At 42.2% G+C, this 21,537-nt stretch overlaps 1 protein-coding gene and 2 long non-coding RNA genes across 4 annotated transcripts; 1 reads left to right on the top strand and 2 right to left on the bottom strand.

Annotated features, from left to right (window-relative positions):
- Positions 1-3,143: 3,143 nt before the first annotated feature.
- PFN2 (profilin 2) lies at positions 3,144-9,964 on the bottom strand. Of its 2 annotated transcripts, none has more exons than XM_075937712.1 (3): positions 9,675-9,964; positions 7,258-7,450; positions 3,144-4,847 (listed from the first exon to the last, which is right to left on the bottom strand). In XM_075937712.1, exons 1-3 carry the CDS (start codon positions 9,804-9,806, stop codon positions 4,750-4,752), a joined length of 423 nt encoding a protein of 140 aa, XP_075793827.1. In that variant the 5' UTR covers positions 9,807-9,964; the 3' UTR covers positions 3,144-4,749. The 2 variants fall into 2 exon arrangements, with proteins under 2 accessions (XP_075793827.1, XP_075793826.1); XM_075937711.1 differs by having other exon boundaries at positions 4,844-5,154; positions 9,675-9,944.
- Positions 9,965-10,499: 535 nt separating this feature from the next.
- LOC106731491 (uncharacterized) lies at positions 10,500-15,338 on the top strand. The gene is made up of 2 exons (XR_001367766.3): positions 10,500-11,449; positions 14,906-15,338. It is a non-coding gene; the product is annotated as an uncharacterized LOC106731491 (long non-coding RNA).
- Positions 15,339-15,437: 99 nt separating this feature from the next.
- LOC142830771 (uncharacterized) lies at positions 15,438-18,558 on the bottom strand. The gene is made up of 3 exons (XR_012906239.1): positions 18,419-18,558; positions 18,219-18,314; positions 15,438-16,715 (listed from the first exon to the last, which is right to left on the bottom strand). It is a non-coding gene; the product is annotated as an uncharacterized LOC142830771 (long non-coding RNA).
- Positions 18,559-21,537: the final 2,979 nt, after the last annotated feature.

The raw sequence follows: 21,537 nt of genomic DNA on the forward strand, positions 1-21,537 counted from the left end.
AGCTACAGATATTAAAATAAACACATTTTTAATTATGGAAGGAAGGCTATAAAAGTTTTATGGTTCTGATGGACCAGCAAGGAATTAAGTAAGCAATGGAACATAAGTCACATTTATATTCTCTGTAGCATATTTCTGTTCATCAAACTACACTACAGAGGATATTGGAAAGATACTTATTCTTTTGGGTAATAAATGAGGTGTCTGAACTACTAATAAGAACTATGAAATTTCCATTAAAATCTGTGACTACAGTTGAGGTGTACATGCTGGAAAATTATATACCTTTAAAAAAAAAAGATAATCTTAGGTGGGAGCTATATGTTAGAATTTATTTCTGTATTTGGCATAATGGTTGGAACAGTAATAAACTATTTAAAAGCTAGATTATGGCAAGATAGAATAAGCAGCATGGTTCTAAAAGAGAAAGTTGTTCCTCTTTAAGGGTACGTCTATACTGTGGTGCTATTTCGGAATACTTCCTGTATCCTGAAATAGCTATTCCATGTCTTGACTGCATGCATATTATTTCAAAATATCTTTCAAAATAATGGGTATGCTATTCCAACGTCCCTGTAAGCCTCATTCCACAAGAATTAAGGGACATTTCAGAATAGTTTATTTCAAAATTTCAATTACGAAATACACTCAAAAAAAGCTACACAATTTGCATAGTTCAAATTGCATATCTTATTTCAAGCTAAGGCTGCAGTGTAGACACACCCTAAGAGTTCTTTCAGCACCTCAATAAACTAGATATTTAGAAATTCAGACAGCATTTAATAAACTCTCTCATGAGGTTATTGATCGAAGTATTTTGTGGAGGAGGGGGATGAGACAAAGAACTCACATGGATAAGAAACTGGTTGACAGAAGAGAGAGGGAATGTCAATTATTGTTTTCCCCTTGACTGAATTTTCATACATTTCTGTATGATATTTAAGCTATATAATTAACAATCCAGAAAAAAGGGAGCAAACAGAAGAGCAGAAAGGTTTGCAGATAAGTTAGGTGAGTCAAGACCATGCTCCTCTGGAGTGACCCTACTAAAGGAAAGAATGGAAAACATTGCCCATGAAATTCACCAGAGACAAATTTAATGTTCAATGGAAGGAATAATATAAACTACATATACTCCTTAATAAGTTCTACACTAACATGCTAGAAAAATATTCTAGTCATATGGATAGCATCTTTGCAAAAATACCAGCATGGGACAAAAAAGGAAACAATGGATGATAAAAAAAAAATAGGCTGGAGAACACTAAAAATAGGCTATGAATAAATGAATGGTATTCCATTACCTGAAATGCTATATTAAATTATGATTACCTTAGAAAAAAAACGAGAAGAAATTGGAGTTCAGAAGACAAGCATGAAATAGCTTCCCTATGCAGAGTGATTGCCATTCAAGGGCAATAAGAGGGTATGTGGTAAAAGGTGCACAAAAATGAACGTTACACAGAAAACAGATTGAGCACTTTCATGTACTGTTTTCGTATAACGTGTTGAATAAGAGACTGAACATTTTAACAGAACAAAATATTCATATAATGCAAGAGTTAATCTGTGGAACCCTTTTCTAAAATATACCTCTGAAGTCAAGAGCTTCGCAGGATTTTTTTTAAATGTTTAAACATGTACATGGATAATGAGAACATAAAGTGTTACAACAGATAAACCTAAAAGAAAATAAACCAACAAAAATACACCGGGTGAGCCAATCCCTCAAACTTCAAGATATCCACAAGTCTTAGTGATTTTCCCTGTAAGTAGGTTTTTTTTCTTACCAATTTACTGCCAGATTTATTCTGAAAGATCTGATATTAGCTACTATAAAATACATTACTTGACTAACTAGACCACAAGCCTGATCTAAAAGATTGATGTTAAAGGAATACTCAGGACTTGGATCTTTAAAGAAAGGGATGGGGAGTGTCTTTACAGCATAGTGGATTTGTCAGATATAAGAGGAGGTGGAGCTAAATTAGGAGGAAAGAGAGACCAACATTAGCAAGGTAAGAAAAAAGTTAAACATAAAATTTTTAGTGAGGTGGAGTAAGATATGGATGTCACTGAGGACAAAGGGCTGAAAGTAAGGAGAGAGTGATCAAAAGTGCAAAAAGTTAAGTACAAGTGAAAAAAGTGCCCCCTTGGACTAAGAAGGGTGCTGGAGAAGTTATTTACTTGGTAAGAGTACTTGTGGTTTGTAAGAGCAGACTCAAAGGAGGGGAAAGATGGCATTAGTGGGGCAGGACAAATTACAAGGTTTTTTCCCAAGCTGCTGGGAACAAGCAGTTTAAGAGGAGCCATCTGGAATCTTAGTTAAGATTAGGGTCTCATGGTTTGCCCTTGCTTCCTTCCTTGAATAGGTAGCTTAGTGAAGGAGCTGTTAAGTTTCAAGAGACCTTGCAGAGACAATTCCCTTCAGTATGTTTAGAAGAAGCCATCGTGCCCAGTACCAAGGTAGCTGGTATTCTGGGGATTCACTGGCAGAATCTGTGCATGGTCATCAATTAAGACCATACAAAAGCCTTACAGGGTTTGAAGCTGGTTAACTAGCTGGGTGCTAAGCTGTTTGATATGTTTTCTCCAAGAGCAGTATGGATTTGCATCAAGAGGGTTAGCTCTTACAGTTACAGAAACAAGTACAGTACTGATTACGTCCCATCTGTTTTTAAGAGTGTAGGTTACAAAAAGTGTTTACTGCATTCACATAAGCTTGAGGCAGTTAGGGCAAAGAATGTTTAAATAGCATCCCTAAGAGTAAAAAGAAGTTGCCATGGCATGTGCTAGATTAGTGCAGTCAATAATAGTTTCTCTTAGGTAACATAGTCCCCCCTCTGACATACAAGGCTTAAAAAAAGTAATTATGAAGACTATTAGAGCTTTTGCTATGACTTAAGTTCTGTAAGTGGTTAAACCAGTTTAGTGTTCTAAACAGTCATCTTTACCACAAAAGGACTAACATCAGTACAATAATGTTGTTCTACAAGTTCTCTCACACACACACACACACACACACACACACACACTCACACACACTCACACACACTCACACACACACACAGTCAGTGCACTAAGCTACACAATTAAATATATTACTTCAGAAATGTCTGATGAAAAAAGTTGCACGAGTCTGATTTTATTTGGTTGGAATAAATTTATTTTGTCTGTAAACAAGGTGTTTAATAGTTATGGCATTTTTTGAAATGCATATTAAATCAGATGAGTTAGACTGTATCCCAGATGTAAAAGTGCAGGGAAAGAAATGGACAAATCAGCAACAAGAATTTGTTTAAATCTGTACATTATCCACAAGGCCCAAATAATAGAAGCAAATACTAGAATGTCCCTAAAGTAGTGCCATTCAAAAGAAATCCTTATAGTCAGTTAAAATCCATCTCACAATAGCAACAGTTCATTTTTTTAAACAATAGTATGGCACAGAATACATATTAAAAAATTCATCACAAGAAAGCCAAGTCAGTTATTCCAACCAATACCATCTCCCATTTATTCGTTTGTATACAGAGTTCTGCAGTTCTGTTTAAATGGACATACAAGTTAGTACCGTGCTTGAACGGACAGTTTGGTTACACATTTTAGATGACTAGTGCACGAGGCAGTTTACTCCACAATTTCCGCAGCCAGGGTGAGGCAGGCCAAATGACTATTTAAATTTGAAATGGTATAATTTTAACAATTTTAAGCTTATGAACTACCACCCTTCACACTAACATTGGTATTAGAGCAGCATGTCTCTTTACATTATCAGTTAAATCAGACAAAGATTGGAGTATCAGCTACCAGTTTATAGCAGAAGGTGATAGTTTTCCATAATGACCCTGTAGTTTCATATAAAACCCCAAGCTGCAAATTAAAAATTGGTCCTATGAAAAACTGAAATCGGACACACTCCAGATGGTTATGTTGGGATATCTAATGTCCATAATGGCAGCCTTTTACAATTCAACTACAGAACTGGAGCTGGCAAAAAAAAAGTGCCTGAGCTATTGAAATGATGGAATGTCCCTTGGTATTCATTCAGGACAATGATTGTAAGATCATGGAGGAAATGCATCTACATCATTTGATAGTTTTGTAGTTGCACCCATTAAGCAAAGTGTGCTTCAGATAACATGAAGAGTTTTGTAAGTCTATGGTGAAGTGCAATGACAAAACTAATCAAACACAATAGATTCTGAGTGGAAAATTGGTTACACAAACCAGGCACTATGTAAAAATAGGTGTAAGCAAACAAAATGTGGATGAAAGAGTGGACAAGGGAGAAGATATGCATGCACTTCTCCCCCCCAACCATGCTCTACAAAAGGAAGACTAAATGAGCTGTGTAACTGCTCAAAGTGCTGAAGAGACATTGATCAAATCAGATTGTACAATCGGCACCTTGTTTAGTATTTAAGTTGTTTTAGTTGTCAATACCATATTAATTGCTAAGACAAAGCAAAGCCTAGACTTGGCATACTCCCCCTCCTAAAATATATTTCAAGGTATCATGCGCATCATTTTTTTGCTGTGAAAATGGTGCCAAAAATGGGACTTGGTTACATACAGTGGCTAACACACAAATGAACACAAGGGTAATTGGAATCATGATATTAGAAAAAAAAATGGGTAAATTAAAAAAAAAAAAACATAGAACAACTACCATCTACAGCCTGGTAGTACTGTGAACACAACTGGGTGGTGATGAAGACAGTTGCTAGGTGGATGGGGAGAGGCTGCTTAGATGTCAGACCTCCTCAGATATAAAGCCAGTTCATATGTTTTCTTGTTCAGTGTCCCTCCATAGACACCTTCCTTTCCCATGACTATAACCAATGCTGGAGTACACAATGAAACAAAACAGAAATGAACAGAATTAAAGAAAAAAAACACCTTTCCCCACCAACAAAGGGATACAAAGGAGACACAGGTTCATACCCCATCACCCTGCATTGCTAATAAAGTTTCCAGAACGTAAGGTTTAAAGCCCACTGCCAGGAAAGTTTAATAGCAATTTTTCCCTAATACTTAACAGTCTGCCTAGCAACTAGAACCCAGAGTCTCTCAAATATTTTGCCATTGAGTATGCCTTCTTATTCAATCCGCCTCCATGGACCCCTTCTTTGCCCATTACAAAGACCAAGACTGAAAGAGAAAAGAAAAAAAAAAGAGGTTTTAGAGGAGTGGGTTAGACAAGAAAATAATGCAAGTTTTAATTAGATACTGCAATAAGTACACAAATTCAAGTTTTACCATTGGGATATTAAGCTGGCTTTACAAATGCTTTCTAAAGCACAGATGTAGAGAAGGTTGGGAGAGAGAAGCCTTCATGATTCCAGAGAGAGCGCGAGCAGTTGTATGCTAGAGGTAAAACTTCGCCAAAAAACTGAAAATATAATGGAATTACTATTTTAAAGATAAAATTTATCACGGTGCATGTTACCATCTGACCTCTCTAACAAGGAAACCCCAGGTATATCTTATAAGGTAGATAAAGTAAAGATGTTAAAAAGGGAAAAGGTAGCAATGTCAGAACACACAAGTGTCCAGTATTTTTAGACCAGAGATTGAGTTCAGAGCGGTAACAGATACATTCCAAATCTACTGCGTATTTTTGTTTGGTAGTTTATTGGTAAAATTTAAGCAACTTTTAAGTAGAAGTTTGTGTTTATGGCAGCATCATACGGGTAATAAACTTAACTCAATTGTAGGTGAAATGTTTAAACTCTCTTTCCATAATAGGGCAGTTAACTTCTGTATAGAATAAAGTAATTCTGAGTTCACTTTAAATCTAGTATCTCTCCTTTCTCTACATTAAGATAAGACTACAAAAGTGACCAAACTACTTTACTGGGAAGGTTTCCTATAGAATTGTAGTTAATAAAACATTACATGCTAACTGCCACCAGATGTCACTAGAACAGAGTACATGTAAACTTGGAAGGATTTGATTTTTATTAGTACATTTTGATTTCACTATCAACAGCCAATGAAAATTATATCCATCAATAAGTTATATTTATGGATAGACAATTAAACAGATATTACTGGAAAATGAATTAGATTTTGATACGAGGATATTTTGTATGTGTTAACATGCTGACAATTTAAATTAAAACACCAATATCTTTGAATCTGTGTCTAACATTAAATAATCCCGTCTTCCCCTATTGTGTGACTCTCCCATAATTTTGCACAACTGAAAATTTAAATCAATTTGCTTTAAGAAAGTGCTTCAAAGTAAACAATGAAATTATAAAGATCAAGTTATGCCAGGCATTATAAGCAGTTATCTAGATAGTGATACTATTTCCTTAAAAGGAAAGGAAGAAAATTAATTACAGTCATGGCCCAACCTGCACCAAAATCTTTGCCTATTCCATTTGAAAGCATTGTTAAAATACTTATAACATCAACATAGCCTACATAAAACTACACAATACAGCTGGGTCTTTGTAACTATTTTTTGTTTATACATTGACCTTGGTCCCTAACATATTAAGTCTACAACAGTGATCAAAAAAATGTCAAGAATGTCTTGGATGTCCTCATGTTGCTTGTATCTAGTATTTTGAGAGAAGTTTCTTTTGGAATGGAGTCTTCTTCCAAGTAGGATGTATTTTATAGAATCTTAGATTTAATGCACAAGTAGACAGACAAACGTTATATAAATAGCCTACAGGTACCTAATTGGACAGACTTTATTCATTGTTTCAGAATCAAGATTTTTGAGGTTGTCAATGGGGAATTGTTAAGAGTTAGTGCAAAACATGTATGATTTAAACTAGGTAGTTCCATACAATCAATTCAAGAATTTGGAGAAGAAGTTTTAAGAGAAGTCACTTGAGAGCAAGTCTACACTTAACAATAACATTCAACATCATTATGACACTGTTTTAGACTCCAAACATTTTAATGGCAACATACCTAGTGCAAATGGCTGGCAGACTGCATTTAATGCAACTGATACATAAGCTACGCTAGCTTGTTAAAGTCTGTAGGCACATGACCATATGATAAAGATAGTTAAGTACCCGTGTTCACTCATTTAGGACTGCTAAATACAAATCTAACCCTGGAAAATAGAGAGACCACAATTAAACACCATGGTTTGTGTTTGTATATTGTAGAGATTTTAAAAAGTCTTTTAATACAGATTAATGTAAAATATTTAGTGACTAGAACCTAGTTTTAAATGTTGCATTTTTGTTGTGCTAGTTTAAAACTTTTAAAAGAGTTATAACTTACCTCGACCAGCTCTGCCTACAGCAACATTGTATGTTGGCTCGCCACCATGACTCTTTGTCCTGATGTCCATTGTGCATTCACTATCAACATACAGGCTATCTCTGATCACAGAGCACTTCTTTGCACCAAGAGTCAGACCATTGGTGAAGAAACCCTCTCGGTCTTTTCCTACAATCATATCTATTTCTACGGGCTGTTAAAAAAGAAATTCAGTGTTACACAGCAAGCTCTCACAACTACTTTTCACAGAAGACACTGGATTTCATGTACTCTAAATGAAGTAGCTTACAGGTTAATTTCCACTCAAAAGGGTCATTCAAGCTTCTCCCAATACAAGACACTTTGGAGTCAAGTGTTTTGTTATTCAGTGATATTTTCTTTAATTTAGTATCATTTTAAGTGAACCCAAGTGTTGTTTTGAGATATTTCATACTTGGATTGCAATATTAATATTATAGATTAATTTATAGATTCCAATAAGTCTTCTTTATGAAAAAGACAATGTGAAGTCATCAGGCAATTTGCTAACCACAGGGGCCATTTATTTTAGTAAGTGAATGAATCACACTTTTGTTACTTGATACCGAAGTACCAAAAAAAGCCTTCAGGACCTTGTCCAGATAACAATGATGTGGGTGTTCTCCAGTCCCATTTTCCTTAACAACTGGTGGGATATTAACACACTTCTCCCAGGTCAGCTGCCACAAGTCTCTAAGACCAAATAACTACTATGTTTCTAATGCAAAATATAGTCAAATTGATGTTGCACAACAATGTTCAGCTTTGCCCTTTTCTAGGCAAGAAATGTTACATAATATCACGTCTAAGTTTTAATGACTCAACAGTAAACTCAGATACTGACAGAGCCATAGCTACAGCAAATGCACAGGACCTACAACACCCCAAAAAGCAGAGGAGGGAAATGCAATGCTAATGTGACCCCTCTGTACGTAGGGAAATTGTGTTGTCTAGTCCCTGCAGAAGCTCAAGGCAGGCTGCATTTAGAAAGGTATCATGCCATATTAATCCCCACGACTTTTGCCCACAAAGTCTGCGTCCCCTTCCATGGGGGAAGTCTCTCTGCAGCCCTGCTTTCAGGACAGAAATGGAGGTGGGGGTGGGGTGAAGGCAAGTCAGGAGCAATGTGCTTCCTAACGGTAAGCAAGCAATAAGAAGAGAGGCGTTGCCCTCCAGAACTGCACAGTCATAGCAGGCCCTGCCTGGCCTTTTCCAATCACACACCAGGACTTTGCCAGGCCACATCCTAGGATGGCACAAAGACACAAGGAGGAGGGATTCAGGCAGCAGCTGGAAATCCTCAGGGCACCACTTGGCTAATCATCTCCAGGTAGGGCAGGGATATAATTGCAGGGTTGGTTTCCTGAGCAGTGGTCTGTATGGCTACTCCCCACTGCCACCACATCCTTGAAAAGGGTATGATGAGGAGGGGGTGCTGCTGAGGCCATGCAATGAGATCACTTAACTGTGGAGGTGGGTGGAGAAAGCTTTTATGCAGTAAGGCTGCCTTTGCATACCAAGGCTGCCAGCAAAGAGGGGCCTAAGGAGAGAAAGGGCTGCCAGGCACAGCAGCCACCTAGTGTGTGTATGGGGCAAATCCAACATGACATCACTTAACCAAACCCTCCTCTCCCCACAGAGAAAGCAGTAACCCCACATTTCTTTCCAGAAGCCTACAGGCTGGCTTAGTGGAGGGAAGGTGAATCAGTCTGCTGCTAACTACGCCCAATGGCACAAGGTTATAGTCAAAACACGCTCTTCACCACCACCCACCCACAGAGGTATGGCATAAAAAGGAGTCACTCCGTTAAAACAAGCTTTCCCTCCTCCTCAAAGGGATTCCTCGGGTTGCTGAGCAGGGCCCTTCCTTCGGAAGGTGGGAGCCGTGGGTGGGCCGGGGGCTGCGCCGCACGACCAGGGATGATTAATACCTCTGAGGAGGACAGGCGAGGAGGCAAGGACAGAAAGAAGGGAGGGGGGAATCAATGGCAGTGCGCCATCTTGGAGATGAAAAACATGTAGCCAGCGGCGAGGATTCACGAAAGCCTCCTACGCCGGGGACGTAAGACTCGCCGCAGCAGCCGGGCCTGGGCGCAGGCAGCCCTACGCCAAGTCTCGCCCGTGCCCGGCCTTTCCCTCCGCCTCCCTCCGCCGCATTGCCGGCTCCGGCTTAGCCCGCGCGGGCCGCTCCCCCGCAGCGCGGCGCCCCCAGCGGGGGTAGCGAGCCGCAGGCTGCCGTGCCCGCCCCCGCGAAGACCCAGACAAAACCCAGCAGCGGCCCGGGGGCTGGACCCGGCTGGCCGGCCGGCCTGGCTGCGGGCGCTCCCCCGAGAGCGGCATCACCCCTAGCGGCGGCTCGAGCTCTGCGGCCCCCGGCGGGCAGCCGGCGCGGCCCTTACCGTGATGCTCTGGAAGATGCCCCCGGCCGTCGCGGCCCAGACGTACTTGGCGTCGCAGTAGCCGACAATGGCGGCCTCCTGGCAGCAGCCATCGCACATCAGGTTGTCCACGTAGCTCTGCCAGCCGGCCATCGTCTTCGCCTGGCGCAATCGGGCGGAGGAGCGGAGGGCGGCGGCGGTCTCCTCACAGGCGCGCGCGAAGCGGCAGCCGAGCCCTGCAGCGAGCAGCGCGCGCCCGGCCACGGGGAGAGCGGAGGGGGTGGGGCTGCTGCTGCTGCTCCCCCCTCCCCTCGGACGCGTCTCTCGGAGCCGCAGCGAGAACAGCAGACGGGGGAGGGGAGGGGATGGAGAACACGGGCCGGCTCCGCGGATCCTTCCGCCACGGGAGGTGGCGGCGGAGGGATACCTTAGAGGTGGGCTGCTGGGGCAGGCAGTCGACGCTGGGGGCTGGCGTGGGAGCGGCTACCCCCTCCAAGCCACCCCCCTCCGCGCACTCGTCAGAGGGCCCTGCCTGGCGCGGCTCGAGACCCCGGAGCCTGCAGGCGCATGGACAGAGTCGCCCTCCTCCCCGCGCGGTGGTTGCCCTGCCCCGGGCGAGAGCTGGGAGCCGCGCCACCGGGCACCTGCCTTGCCAACGGGCGGCGAGGAGCAGCGCCGAGCGGGTGATGTGGCGCTCGCTGCGGGGCGCGGTAGGAGCGAGCGGCGCGTCGGGACCGCAGACCTGCCTGGCATCCCGAGCACGCTGGTCGGGCTGGTGGACCGGAGCCTTCCTGCAGCTCGTGTGAAGCGCGAGTCTATGAGTAGCCGCGCGCGCCGATCCCGTGGAGTTACCGGCGCGGGGTTCCCCGGCTAGGTGCAGTGACTGGGGACACGTAGATCGTTATTACTTAAGCCACGAACGAGGAGTAATTGCAAGCTCGAGGCAGTCGCAGGGATGATCTTTGCATGTTACAGAGTAATTGGTTTTAACAAAAAACGTGGAGCTTGAAGGTCACCTATCAAAACTTTGCCTGTTGTCACAAAACCAAAGGATATGCAGAGATGGCGTGTAGACATGAAAAAGCTAAATTGTTACCGTTTCATTTTGTTATATGTGTCTCAGGTTACTTGTTCCTTATTTTAAGTTTTTTGAAAACTTAACTCTTTGCCTAAGTGAGATTTCAAAAAGCATATATCATGCGTATGAAACTTTGAGGAAACATTTTACTGGGAAACATGGAGTAGTATAGCCACTTCACAGTTAAGGTTTCAACTGAGTTCGTTTTATAAGTTAATGTTTTGCTGTCTCCCCCAAAATAAAGGGAACCCTCCCCCCCCCAATAAAGTACCGGTTGTAAAGGGAATGCTGTGTTAGATCTGGAGAAGAGATACAATTTTTCTATCTAATTTGAAGTGAATTATTGAAGAGGTTACAGAATTATAGTTATTTTAACTTGTTTCTTCTAAAACAAATTCTTGTTTGGTATTCATCAAAGGTGCATCTGCACTAGTGCTACCAATGTTGCAAACCTGTGTACACCACATCCAGGTGTAACACCATCTGATGTCCATATTTTTATCTGCTCTTGAGTTTGCAGCATTTCTAGCACTAGTGAAGCTGTATTTTTATTGCAAAATAGGTAAGTATAAACAGCAAAAAAGGGGGGGGGGGCGCTAAAATGTAGATTTACTAAACTAATCTGTTTGAGATCATGTTACAGGACAAGAAAGAAGAAAATCTCTAACACTCTTTTTATGAGATCTCTCTTTGGTTCAGGAGAGCAGGCAATATAAAAGTAAGTGTAATGGTTTCTTCTCTATCATTTTAAGGGAAGAAAAGATGCATCCTTACAATGCTGCCTTTTCCACACACACACACTCACTCTCTCTCCCTCTCAGCCCTTGTATCTCCTGGTGATTTCTTAAGAAGCTCAAATCTTGCAGAGAAACTGGGAAGAATATAGCACTGGAGGGAAGAAATGTGAAATCCTTGAGAGAGGGAAAGAAGAAACTACTTAGGGACTGTAAATAGCAGAGAGTATAAGAAGCAAATAATATCAAAACTAAATAGCAAATGGACAGTTTGTTGAATGTATGCTGGAAGAAAGTCTGAGTTTGAAGTAAACTTTGTTTGTTGCTAGGTGCAGGGATGTTAAGAGGCCAGTATTTAACTAATTGAGTAGTTGATAAAAATTCTATCGACTACTCAATCAATAGGCAGCCTGGCTAAGTCCCGGTTCATGCCAGGTGCGGGACCAAACCTCCTTATGGTGCTGCAATTTAAAATGCAGTAGGGGCGGGGAGGCTGCCTGGGGCAGTAGGAGCGGGGGCATGAGCCGGGACTCTGCCAGGCTGCCTGTCCAGCTGGCAGCAGTCGCTGTCCATGGGGGGTCCCAGTGGGACATTGGGACCTCTGTGCACAGGGGTACTCAAGAATAGAGGCAGCAGCGAGAGGAGGGGGGGAAACCAGTGATACTGCCAGCTCCCCCCAGCACTAGCTCCTGCTTCTCCCTCCCCTTGCTGCCTCAGAGGGGAATGTGGATAGTTGACTAGTAGACTACTCCCTTACATCCCAAGCTGGGTGGTTGAGGTTTTTTACACTTACCTGCAACATTGTCATCAATTACATCACTTTCTAAAGGATGCATACAAAATGGAAGAATGTTCAAAAATGAAAAGTCATGAATGAGAGTACAGACTAGAGGACCTGGTGGAAGCTTTACAGTGCATTATCCTTCTCAATGTACAATGTGACGGTGGAATATGGTGGGGGGTTGTCTTTCGCTCTGATTCACCTCCTCAGTATTGTCTGCCTCATTCATCTTTTAATAGTGTCCTTCAGCAGTTTTTCCTCTTTGCTCTGAGTGGCAATTACAAACAGGAACTGTGATTTTAGAACATATATAAAAATGGTAGGATCCCCATCCTGTTACACTAACACCTCTTTTAGTATTTGCCTCTTGTGCTGTTAAAGGGTAAGTTCAAATTCCTTCTGAGATTCTTTGGGAGAAATTTCATTACATTCCTGAAAAACTAGGAATGGTGTTGAGATGGTCAGAATTTTTGGACAACTGTTCCATCTGGTTTAGATTTCTAATTTTGGTGAGCTTCCTGTAAGATAGGAGGACTGAGTTCTTGGTTTTTGTTAGGACTTATAGGTGTACTGGGGATTAAGTGACTGTGAGGTTGCTTTTTATGTAATTTACTATGAACCAGGATTATGCTGGCAGTAGCCTCTTTCACATTCCTTATTTGGCTCACCTTTATCAAGGTCAGAAATGTAATAACTGAAGCCCTCTTATCCAGAATACCCTGTGCTAGATAACCTGAGTAATAGTAAATCCCTGTGAAAACTGTTAGTTATCAGTTAAGTCATGTTAAGCAACACTCAGTGCTGCCCTTCTACATCCTCTTTCTGTATTCTATCCTTTCTGCATATCCTCTTTACGTTTCTTGACATTTCAACAACTCAGTTTTTACCAATGAGATTCACTCTCATCACCTTCTACATCCCATCCACTACAATACTGTGAGGAAATTGTGGTGACAGCTAGTGTCCCATGTGTGGCTGATCACAGTGGGGAAATTCACACCTCAGAATTGCTTTTGGCTCTCTGTAAACTCAGGAAGACATCACTGCAGGGACTTAACCTTCCAAATACAAAAAAAAAATGGTAATTTCACAAACTAGGAGGGCTAGAAATTTAGGGTTTGGTGGTGGCAGTGTGGCAAGGAGGTTAAACAAAAGTGTAGAGTTTGTCTACATGGTGTAATAATGTATACTACAGGGCATGATTTCAAAATGCACCAATATATAATTGCACATTAAGTGGTCTATAATGCTCCTAGTGCATATTGTTAGTGTAGGCTGTGTCTAGATTACATCCTTCTTTCGACAGAGGGATGTAAATTAGACACTTCGAAATTGCAAATGAAACTGGGATTTGAATTTCTTATGCTTCATTTGCATATTCACATCATGGTGCTCTTTCGAAAAAACGCCATGATGCGAATATGCAAATGAAGCACCGGAAATTCAAATCCCGGCTTCATTTGCAATTTCAAAGTGTCTAATTTACATCCCTCTGTCGAAAGAGAGATGTAATCTAGATGTACCCTTAGGAGGGATGTAATCTAGACAATCCCTTAGAATCTACAGGATGGCATAGTTCTTGCTCATAGGGTTTTATTCACCAGAACTGAAACTGTTAACTCATAGTATTGCTAAATCAGTTTCACTCTCTCTACTTCCGAAAGCACTTGTGGTAAAGTACACAGATAGTCATAGAAAACACAATGTGGTTTAAAAAGGAAGTATCAAATGTAACACCGCAAAGTAACACATAAAATGACTAAGTTTAATTGCCAGTAGGAAGAGAACAATACATCAAACAAGATTTGTTTGCTTAAATGTATTAAAATAATTGTATCCACAAGTGTGGCATTTCTGTAGTTTCCATAGACTTCTAGTATCTATAGTTTCGGAAGAGTTTATGTTTTCATTTGTGAAACACCAATTTGAAAATCGTATTTCTATGTGAAAATTCTGTATCTACTACAGTTTCCTAAGACTACAAAAACTGGGAGAGAGAATAGCATTAGACCCACTTCTAAGTGCAGTCTTAAAAGGCCTTTGAAGCAGGATACCTGGCAGCTACCAGGGAACACTGGTAGCATGTCAAACTTTGCACTCCTTCCTGTAACCCCACTGAAAGAATTTTTGGTCCAATGAAAAAAATACATAAATACCTGCATCCTGCTTCAAAGGCCTTTTAAGACTGCAGTTGAAAGAGAATCCTCTGAACTGTCATTCATGCTTAAATTTGACACTTTATGCCTGAGTTTGAATAAAGAATCTAATTACCTTACCCATTACAAAGATAGCTTCCCCAATTATCACCTCTAATATCATTAGCTCACAGACATTTACCTCCTCCCCCCCCAATCTCCCTTCTGTTCTGAAATATGATTTGTCCTTTTCATATGTGTTCATTTTTTTAATTGTATCCTTTGGTATATATGGTTGTGACAATTTTCTTCCACTATTTGATCTGAGGAAGTGGGTCTGGCCCACGAAAGCTCATCACCTAATAAACCATCTTGTTAGTCTTTAAAGTGCTACATCGTCCTGTTTTTTGATTCAGCTACACCAGACTAAGACGGCTACATTTCCATCACTATATAGTTAGTGTCATTGTTGCTTTTCAGTTGCATTTCCTCTTCTTACACTGATTTGTATCTATACCATACAGGATTGTGATGACGTCACTGATACGGGGCTTTGAAGAGCTCAGGTTCATGCTCTTCCCTGGATCTCCCTGAGCCTCTTGTATCTGAGCATCACTGTGGTATGGGAGGCTATAGAAATGTGAAGTGCTATGCAAACAATAAGTAGTGGCATGCAGTGTTCCCTCTGTCGAAGCAAACGCCTCACTCAGTTTACACGGCTAAACAGACAGTTTTATTGGCCAATAAAAGCAAAGTGAGCCAAACGTGGTCCCAGCAAAGTCGGGCCCAGTAAGGCAGGCTAATACAATCAATCCTAGTATTTTATACCCTTAACCAAACAAGTCTGATGTCAGGGCAAGAAATCAAAGAGAACTTCAAAGAGGAATTATTATCAGCATAGAAAGAAACAGGTTAAAAGGGAGTTCAAGCTTCAGCTCAAAATAGTTCATTAACACATTCCAACAGCGCATCCCTCTGGTCTCTCCCCACCTCGGTGAAGGCCAGTTCACTCCCTCGTTCAGACACAAGAAACTGAAATGGCTTTTGTTATACAGAATGGCTTCTAGCTAAATATGAAATGGTATCTATAACTCCCCCCTTTTAGCCTTTTAAAGGCTAACTTTGAAGCCATTTCATGCCTCTATTTTCATCAAAGCTTTTATATACATTTCTTGTTCTTTTCTTGCTCATCATATTTGAACATCATGAGTTCTACATTCCCTTTGGTAAGGGTCTGTCTTGTGTTTTCCAGAATGCAAGAAATACAGCATTTGAGTAACAAGAAACAAAAATAAACACAAAAGAATATAGCTAATACTAAAACTACACCTTGCAGAATCTGTTTTCACATGTCTAAACCAGCCTCTCAACCAACCCCAGAGGGTTCAGTTTTCCTGCTGCCTTAGGTGTTCCACAGTTGTTTCAATCTCTGAGGCATCTTCCTCCATTTCCTTGCTGGTGTCAGTGATATACACACATCATTCCTTTCCCACTAAGGCACAAACCCCACCCTTACTAGCTAGGACATAGTCTAGGGCCATTCGGTTTGGGCTTTTTCCCCACCTTGGCTCCTGAACCATTACATGTCCAGCGGTACTTTCCAATTGGGGTCAAGGCTAAGCAGATATACCCTAGGTTAGTAAACCTTTTTTCTTGCCGAGTTTCATTTGGCTTAGTTCACTAAACAGTGTGCCATATTTGAGTGTTGTTTAGTGGGACTGGAATCATTGGGATGCCTCCTTCTGTATGTACAGGACTGTAAGCACATATCCAGCAACCTGTGGAATTAAATTCTTGGGAAACTTGGTTCATTAAAAGCATAAACACATTTGAACCATGTAGGTTATAACTGCTAGGTATTAAAAACAAGATTAAGCATAAGCTCAACATGAATTGTTTGTCCAGCCTCATGCTGGCTGTTCTTCAGGACTTCGTAGATTGCTTCACCTATTGCTGGCAGGTCCTTCTGGGCCGCAGCTGGTACCTTGGCCTCGGTCTTTCAGGATCGTCTGCTTCAGGGCTTGGATTGCTGGTACCAAGCCTGCGCTGATCCTCGTCAACTTCTGGACCTGGGTCTCTGGTACCAGGTCTGCGGTGATCCTTGGTGGGGCGAACCTCTGTAGGGGCTGGAACCAGTTTGCAGTGAGAGGCGTGAATCCAGATGGGCAATCCCTCGCTCTTTACAACAGTAGAAGTGGTAAGAAGGACTTGGTAGGGACCCTTTTAACTGGGTTCCAGGGCAGTTTTCTGCTGGTGAACTTTCACGCAAACCCAGTCTCCTGGTTGTAGTTTATGGCACGGCTCAGTCGGGACCTCCTGGAAGGCGTCCTTAACCTGTGAATGATAAGACTGTACACACCTCATAAGTTCCTGACAATACTTGACTATGCTTCCTTTAACAAGTGTGGCATCAGCCAGGTTAATTTCTGGGCTGCTTAACAATCTCATAGGTCGGCCACATGCAATTGCATGTGGACTGAGTCCAGTTTTCCAATTAGGAGTGGCTCTCATGCTCATTAGGGCAATCGGGAGAGCTTCTACCCATGTTAAGCCAGAGTCTTCACATATCTTAGCAAGTTTGTTCTTTAAAATCCCGTTACGTCTCTCTACTGCTCCTGTGCTTTCCGGGTGTCGCGGGCAGTGCAGTGCTTGTCTGATAGAGTAGTACTTTGCCAGTTTTTGAACAATTTGTCCAGTAAAGTACCTCTATCACTGGAGATCACCAGGGGTATTCCCCATGATGGGATGTAATGATTTAGAAGTTTCTTAGCTACTGTGATGGCATCCGCTTTCCTGCAGGGATAAGCTTCTACCCATCCCGAAAACAAACAAACAATAACCAGCACATATTCAAAGGATTGACATTTAGGCAATTGAATAAAGTCCATTTGTAAATTCAGAAATGGTCCCAAAGGTGGAGGTCTGGTTGCTGGAACTGTCTTTACAGGTTTACCTATGTTGTAGGCTTGGCAGACAGGGCAAGCCAGACAGTAATCTTTGGCTGCTTGGGAGAATTTGGGAGCAAACCAATTTTTTTTTTAAGGATTGCTACCATCCCCCCTTTGCCAACATGCGACAATCCATGGAGCATGGAGGCAAGGTGAGGTAGCAATACCACTGGGGCAACAATGCGGCCGTCGGAGCTGCGCCACAAATGGTCTGGGAGCAAGGTGCACCCTGCCAGTCTCCACTCCTGCTTTTCCGATTCTGGGGCTTGGTCTCGCAGGAGGGCCAGTTCTGACAGAGATGGCAAAGGAGCTGGCGGTGGTGGGAGAGAAGGGTACAATGCTTCAGCCCGTGGAGGACATAGGGCGGCTGCCTTAGCAGCCCGATCAGCTATGTCATTTCCTAATGCAACTTCATTAGAGGAAGAGGAATGAGCTACACACTTAACAATAGCAAGAGCCGAAGGTAAAAGAACTGCATCAAGTAAAGCAGCTACATAAGGTCCATTCTTTCTAGAGTGGCTAGGGGAAGTAAGGAAACCTCGTTGCTTCCAAAGCATACCAAAATCATGAACTACGCCAAAAGTATACTGGGAGTCAGTGTAGATAGTAGCAGATGCTCCTGCAGCAATATGACAAGCTCTTGTGAGAGCTATTAATTCCGCTACCTGTGCGGAAGAAACAGCAGGTAAAGGGGCAGATTCTACTACATCCCAGACAGTACAACTTGCATAGCCTGCTACTAAAACTCCACTAGAATTATAAAAGCAAGAACCATCTGTGTAAAGCACAAAGTTAAGATTATTCAAGGGACTTACATTTTTTTTCATTAAAACAACAATATTGTACACACAACAATGTTTGAAATACATATATCAAAATCAAGACCTACCAGACAAATCTGGACAGAACACAAACTTATTATGTCATGAGACAGAACTATGATTTTTTTCCAGTTAATTTTCAGCTGATAGCGCTATTTGAAGATCTGAAAGACAAAGAAAACACTTGTACCCCCACTGGGGTGGCCCATTATAACTTAAAATACTGCCTAAGATCTGTTAGGAGAACTGGTTACAGCTAGTTCCTTACCACTTCTATGGGTGAGTGAGCTGCAACTTTCTGAGAACAAGAGCGCTTCATTGGTACTCATGACCTTCCAGTCCCTTGAATTACCTCAGAGATGCTAGCCCTCTCCAACAGTGGCATGCCTCAGTTTTCCTCTTGTACTGCAGACTAGGCTTTTTTTTTTTTTTATTAATGTGAAGTTTCAAATGATTTACTGCCACAGAAACTCTTTCTTAGGACAAGGTGCTTGCTAGTTACTATTCCAGCAAGCAAAAAGGTTTTCTTTTCCTGAAAAGAATCACATGCAATGTTACAGACTTACTTATGGGGGACAGTGCCCCCCCCTTCCGCAACAGACAGGCAGTTTGCAGACACACACAACCTTGGATCTGAAAGCAAGCCAAAAGTGCTATCAACTCAGCCTTGAACAGAAACACAGTGAAGTTTCTGGGCTTGGATTTTTTTAAAACAATAATTAGTTTCCTTGGAAGACACATCCAACTCTTAGGGTGCAGGTTTTACAAATTTACAATGTACGGATTCTATTCTTTTAATCAATTAAGTTTCAGTAGAATTCCTTTTTTCCTTTAAAAGATTTAACAAAGTGTCTGTAGCCAAATGTTTAACTTGACTGTTTCTTTGCTGAGATGACTAAAAGAGACGAGAAGAAACAAGGAGTCATTTCTTAAAGCAGGTTTCCCTTCATATATAACAACAATCGCTTAATTCCGTCCACTCTCCCATGCAGTCACTTCTCACCTTCACATACCCTTTAATCACTTGCTTCGTCCTTCTAAAGAAAACATTCCTCATTCCTAGTAACTTTCTAATGTCTGTATTTCTACTTTCCTTATTCCTTCTTATGGTTTGTCTTTTCTGAGCTTTACTTTCATCTCTCAGGGCTTTAATTTTTCCTCTTTTCCAATCTGTTAAATGCTTACAGGTCCTTGGACCATTATGCACGTACATGTAGTACACAGGGGTGCCTTTCGGCAGTGTGGGGGGATGTTTAGACTAACCCCCACCTAAACTAACTTTACACACTCCAAAGAAAGAGTCTGCCAGGTCTAGAGTGTCAGACCATAGCAGCTCATGAAATAAGGGGAGTCGTCACTCCCTCACATATTCATTGAGTCTCAAGGTTCAGCCGACTCCCCCCTTGCATTCAGAGCTCACTCGTGGGAGAGCCCTGGTGCAGCTGGGATCAACTCAAGTCTCAGACTTATGTGGCGGCATTCATACTTCACTCATTACATTCATACTCATTTTCCACACACACAATTTTTTTTTCTCCTTTTTCACATTTTTCCTACAGTTTCCACATTTAGATGCATCTTTCTTTACTGTCCAGTTCCCATGGGTTTCTATTAAGTGGCGCTGCCCTAAGACACCCGGCACTTAATACCAGACTTCATTAGGATCCTATACCAGAAGGCAGTTATCATAAAGGCACTGGAATTCCTGTAGACTGACCTACCCCCATTTTCTGCGCGTGCTTAAACAGATTCTGTAAGGCACTGAACTAAAAGTCCACCTGCTTACACTATCTTCTGCGAGTCACCGAATTAAGAGAAATCTGCCTGCTCGCACTGGTCCCCCCCCCCCTTTTGTTGCGAGGCACTGGACTCAAGGTCCACCTGGCTCGCAGGGGTTTCCGGCACCCGTCCCAGCCCGGCAGAACACCACATCCTGGTGCCTGGAGACAGCCTGGCGGAATGGGGTACTATGGCCTGGGGTTAGCCTCAGAGGTCAGTACTACACCCACAAATAACAGAGAGAGACAACAAAGCTTCCCCACAGTTCCGTGTGCCGAGAGAGTGTAATGGCACCACACCAGCTTTTAGCGTCCGAACACAGAGGGTCCAGCGCATGGCTGCCTCACTAGAGACACCGGTGTGCCCTTTTGGAACTGTGACACATAAGACAGGCCTAATAGACAAAGACAGACACAGACAAACAAAAATGTTAGCCGCTCCACAAAATTGAATTCCGTAGCTCCCCTTACCCCAACGGCCGGCCGTCACTCCAAATCCCAAGCCCTCAACCAGGAGATTTTGTAACAGGTATCCCCTTTACCTTCTCTTGAGCGCTCTGAGAGGTTTGGAAGTGGAGTGCCAGTCCGTCCATACGGGCAAGTGGCACGTTAGGAATCTCGGTGGGACCTCCAAATTGTCGAAGCAAACGCCTCACTCGGTTTACGCGGCTAAACAGACAGTTTTATTGGCCAATAAAAGCAAAGTGAGCCAAACGTGGTCCCAGCAAAGTCAGGCCCAGTAAGGCTGGCTAATACAATCAATCCTAGTATTTTATACCCTTAACCAAACAAGTCTGACGTCAGGGCAAGAAATCAAAGAGAACTTCAAAGAGGAATTATTATCAGCATAGAAAGAAACAGGTTAAAAGGGAGTTTGAGCTTAAGCTCAAAATAGTTCATTAACACATTCCAACAGAGCATCCCTCTGGTCTCTCCCCACCTCGGTGAAGGCCAGTTCACTCCCTCGTGCAGACACAAGAAACTGAAATGGCTTTTGTTATACAGAATGGCTTCTAGCTAAATATGAAATGGTGTCTACACCTCTGAGGATATGACTACACTAAAGGCTTCTTGCACAAGAATATTTTTGCAGAAGAGATGTTCTGCAAAAAACTTCTTGTGCAAGAGCGCACCCACACTGCAAAAGTGCATTGAAAAAGCGATGTGCTTTTGCACAAGAGAGCGTCCACATTGCATGGACACTCTCTCGAAAGAAAACTGATTGCTAATTACGGAATGGCCACCAAGGCACCTGTGCTTTTTTCGATTGCCTCTTTTTGCACAATAAAACCCTGTTCCCTGTCCATAGACACCTTTTTTGCTCTTGCGAAAAAGGAGTTACTTCTCATAGGAGGAGGAATACCTATACCGCAAAACCTCCTCTGTTCTTTCATTTTACTTGTGCAAAAACGAACTTTAGGTGTGGGCATTCCGTGAGTTTTTGTGGGAAAACTGACATATTTTCACAAAAACTCTGCACTGTAGACCTAGCCTAAGTTGCACAGCAGCACAGCTTCACAGGTGATAAATCAGTCTCGCCCAGTCAGAGGCTCAGGGCTGGGTGCACTGAGCTGTCTGACTGAGCAGGGCTAATAAATCACCTGTAAAG

Source organism: Pelodiscus sinensis, chromosome 10 (genome assembly GCF_049634645.1).
Source record: "Pelodiscus sinensis isolate JC-2024 chromosome 10, ASM4963464v1, whole genome shotgun sequence".
NCBI classification, from domain to species: Eukaryota; Metazoa; Chordata; order Testudines; family Trionychidae; genus Pelodiscus; species Pelodiscus sinensis.

Coding starts and splice junctions, on each gene's coding strand:
- PFN2 (XM_075937712.1), bottom strand. CDS start 9,806: ATGGCCGGCTGGCAGAGCTACGTGGACAACCTGATGTGCGATGGCTGC. Junction 7,451..9,674: donor GCATCTTCCAGAGCATCACG/GTAAGGGCCGCG, acceptor CTTTTTTAACAG/CCCGTAGAAATAGATATGAT. Junction 4,848..7,257: donor TGTAGGCAGAGCTGGTCGAG/GTAAGTTATAAC, acceptor TGTGTACTCCAG/CATTGGTTATAGTCATGGGA.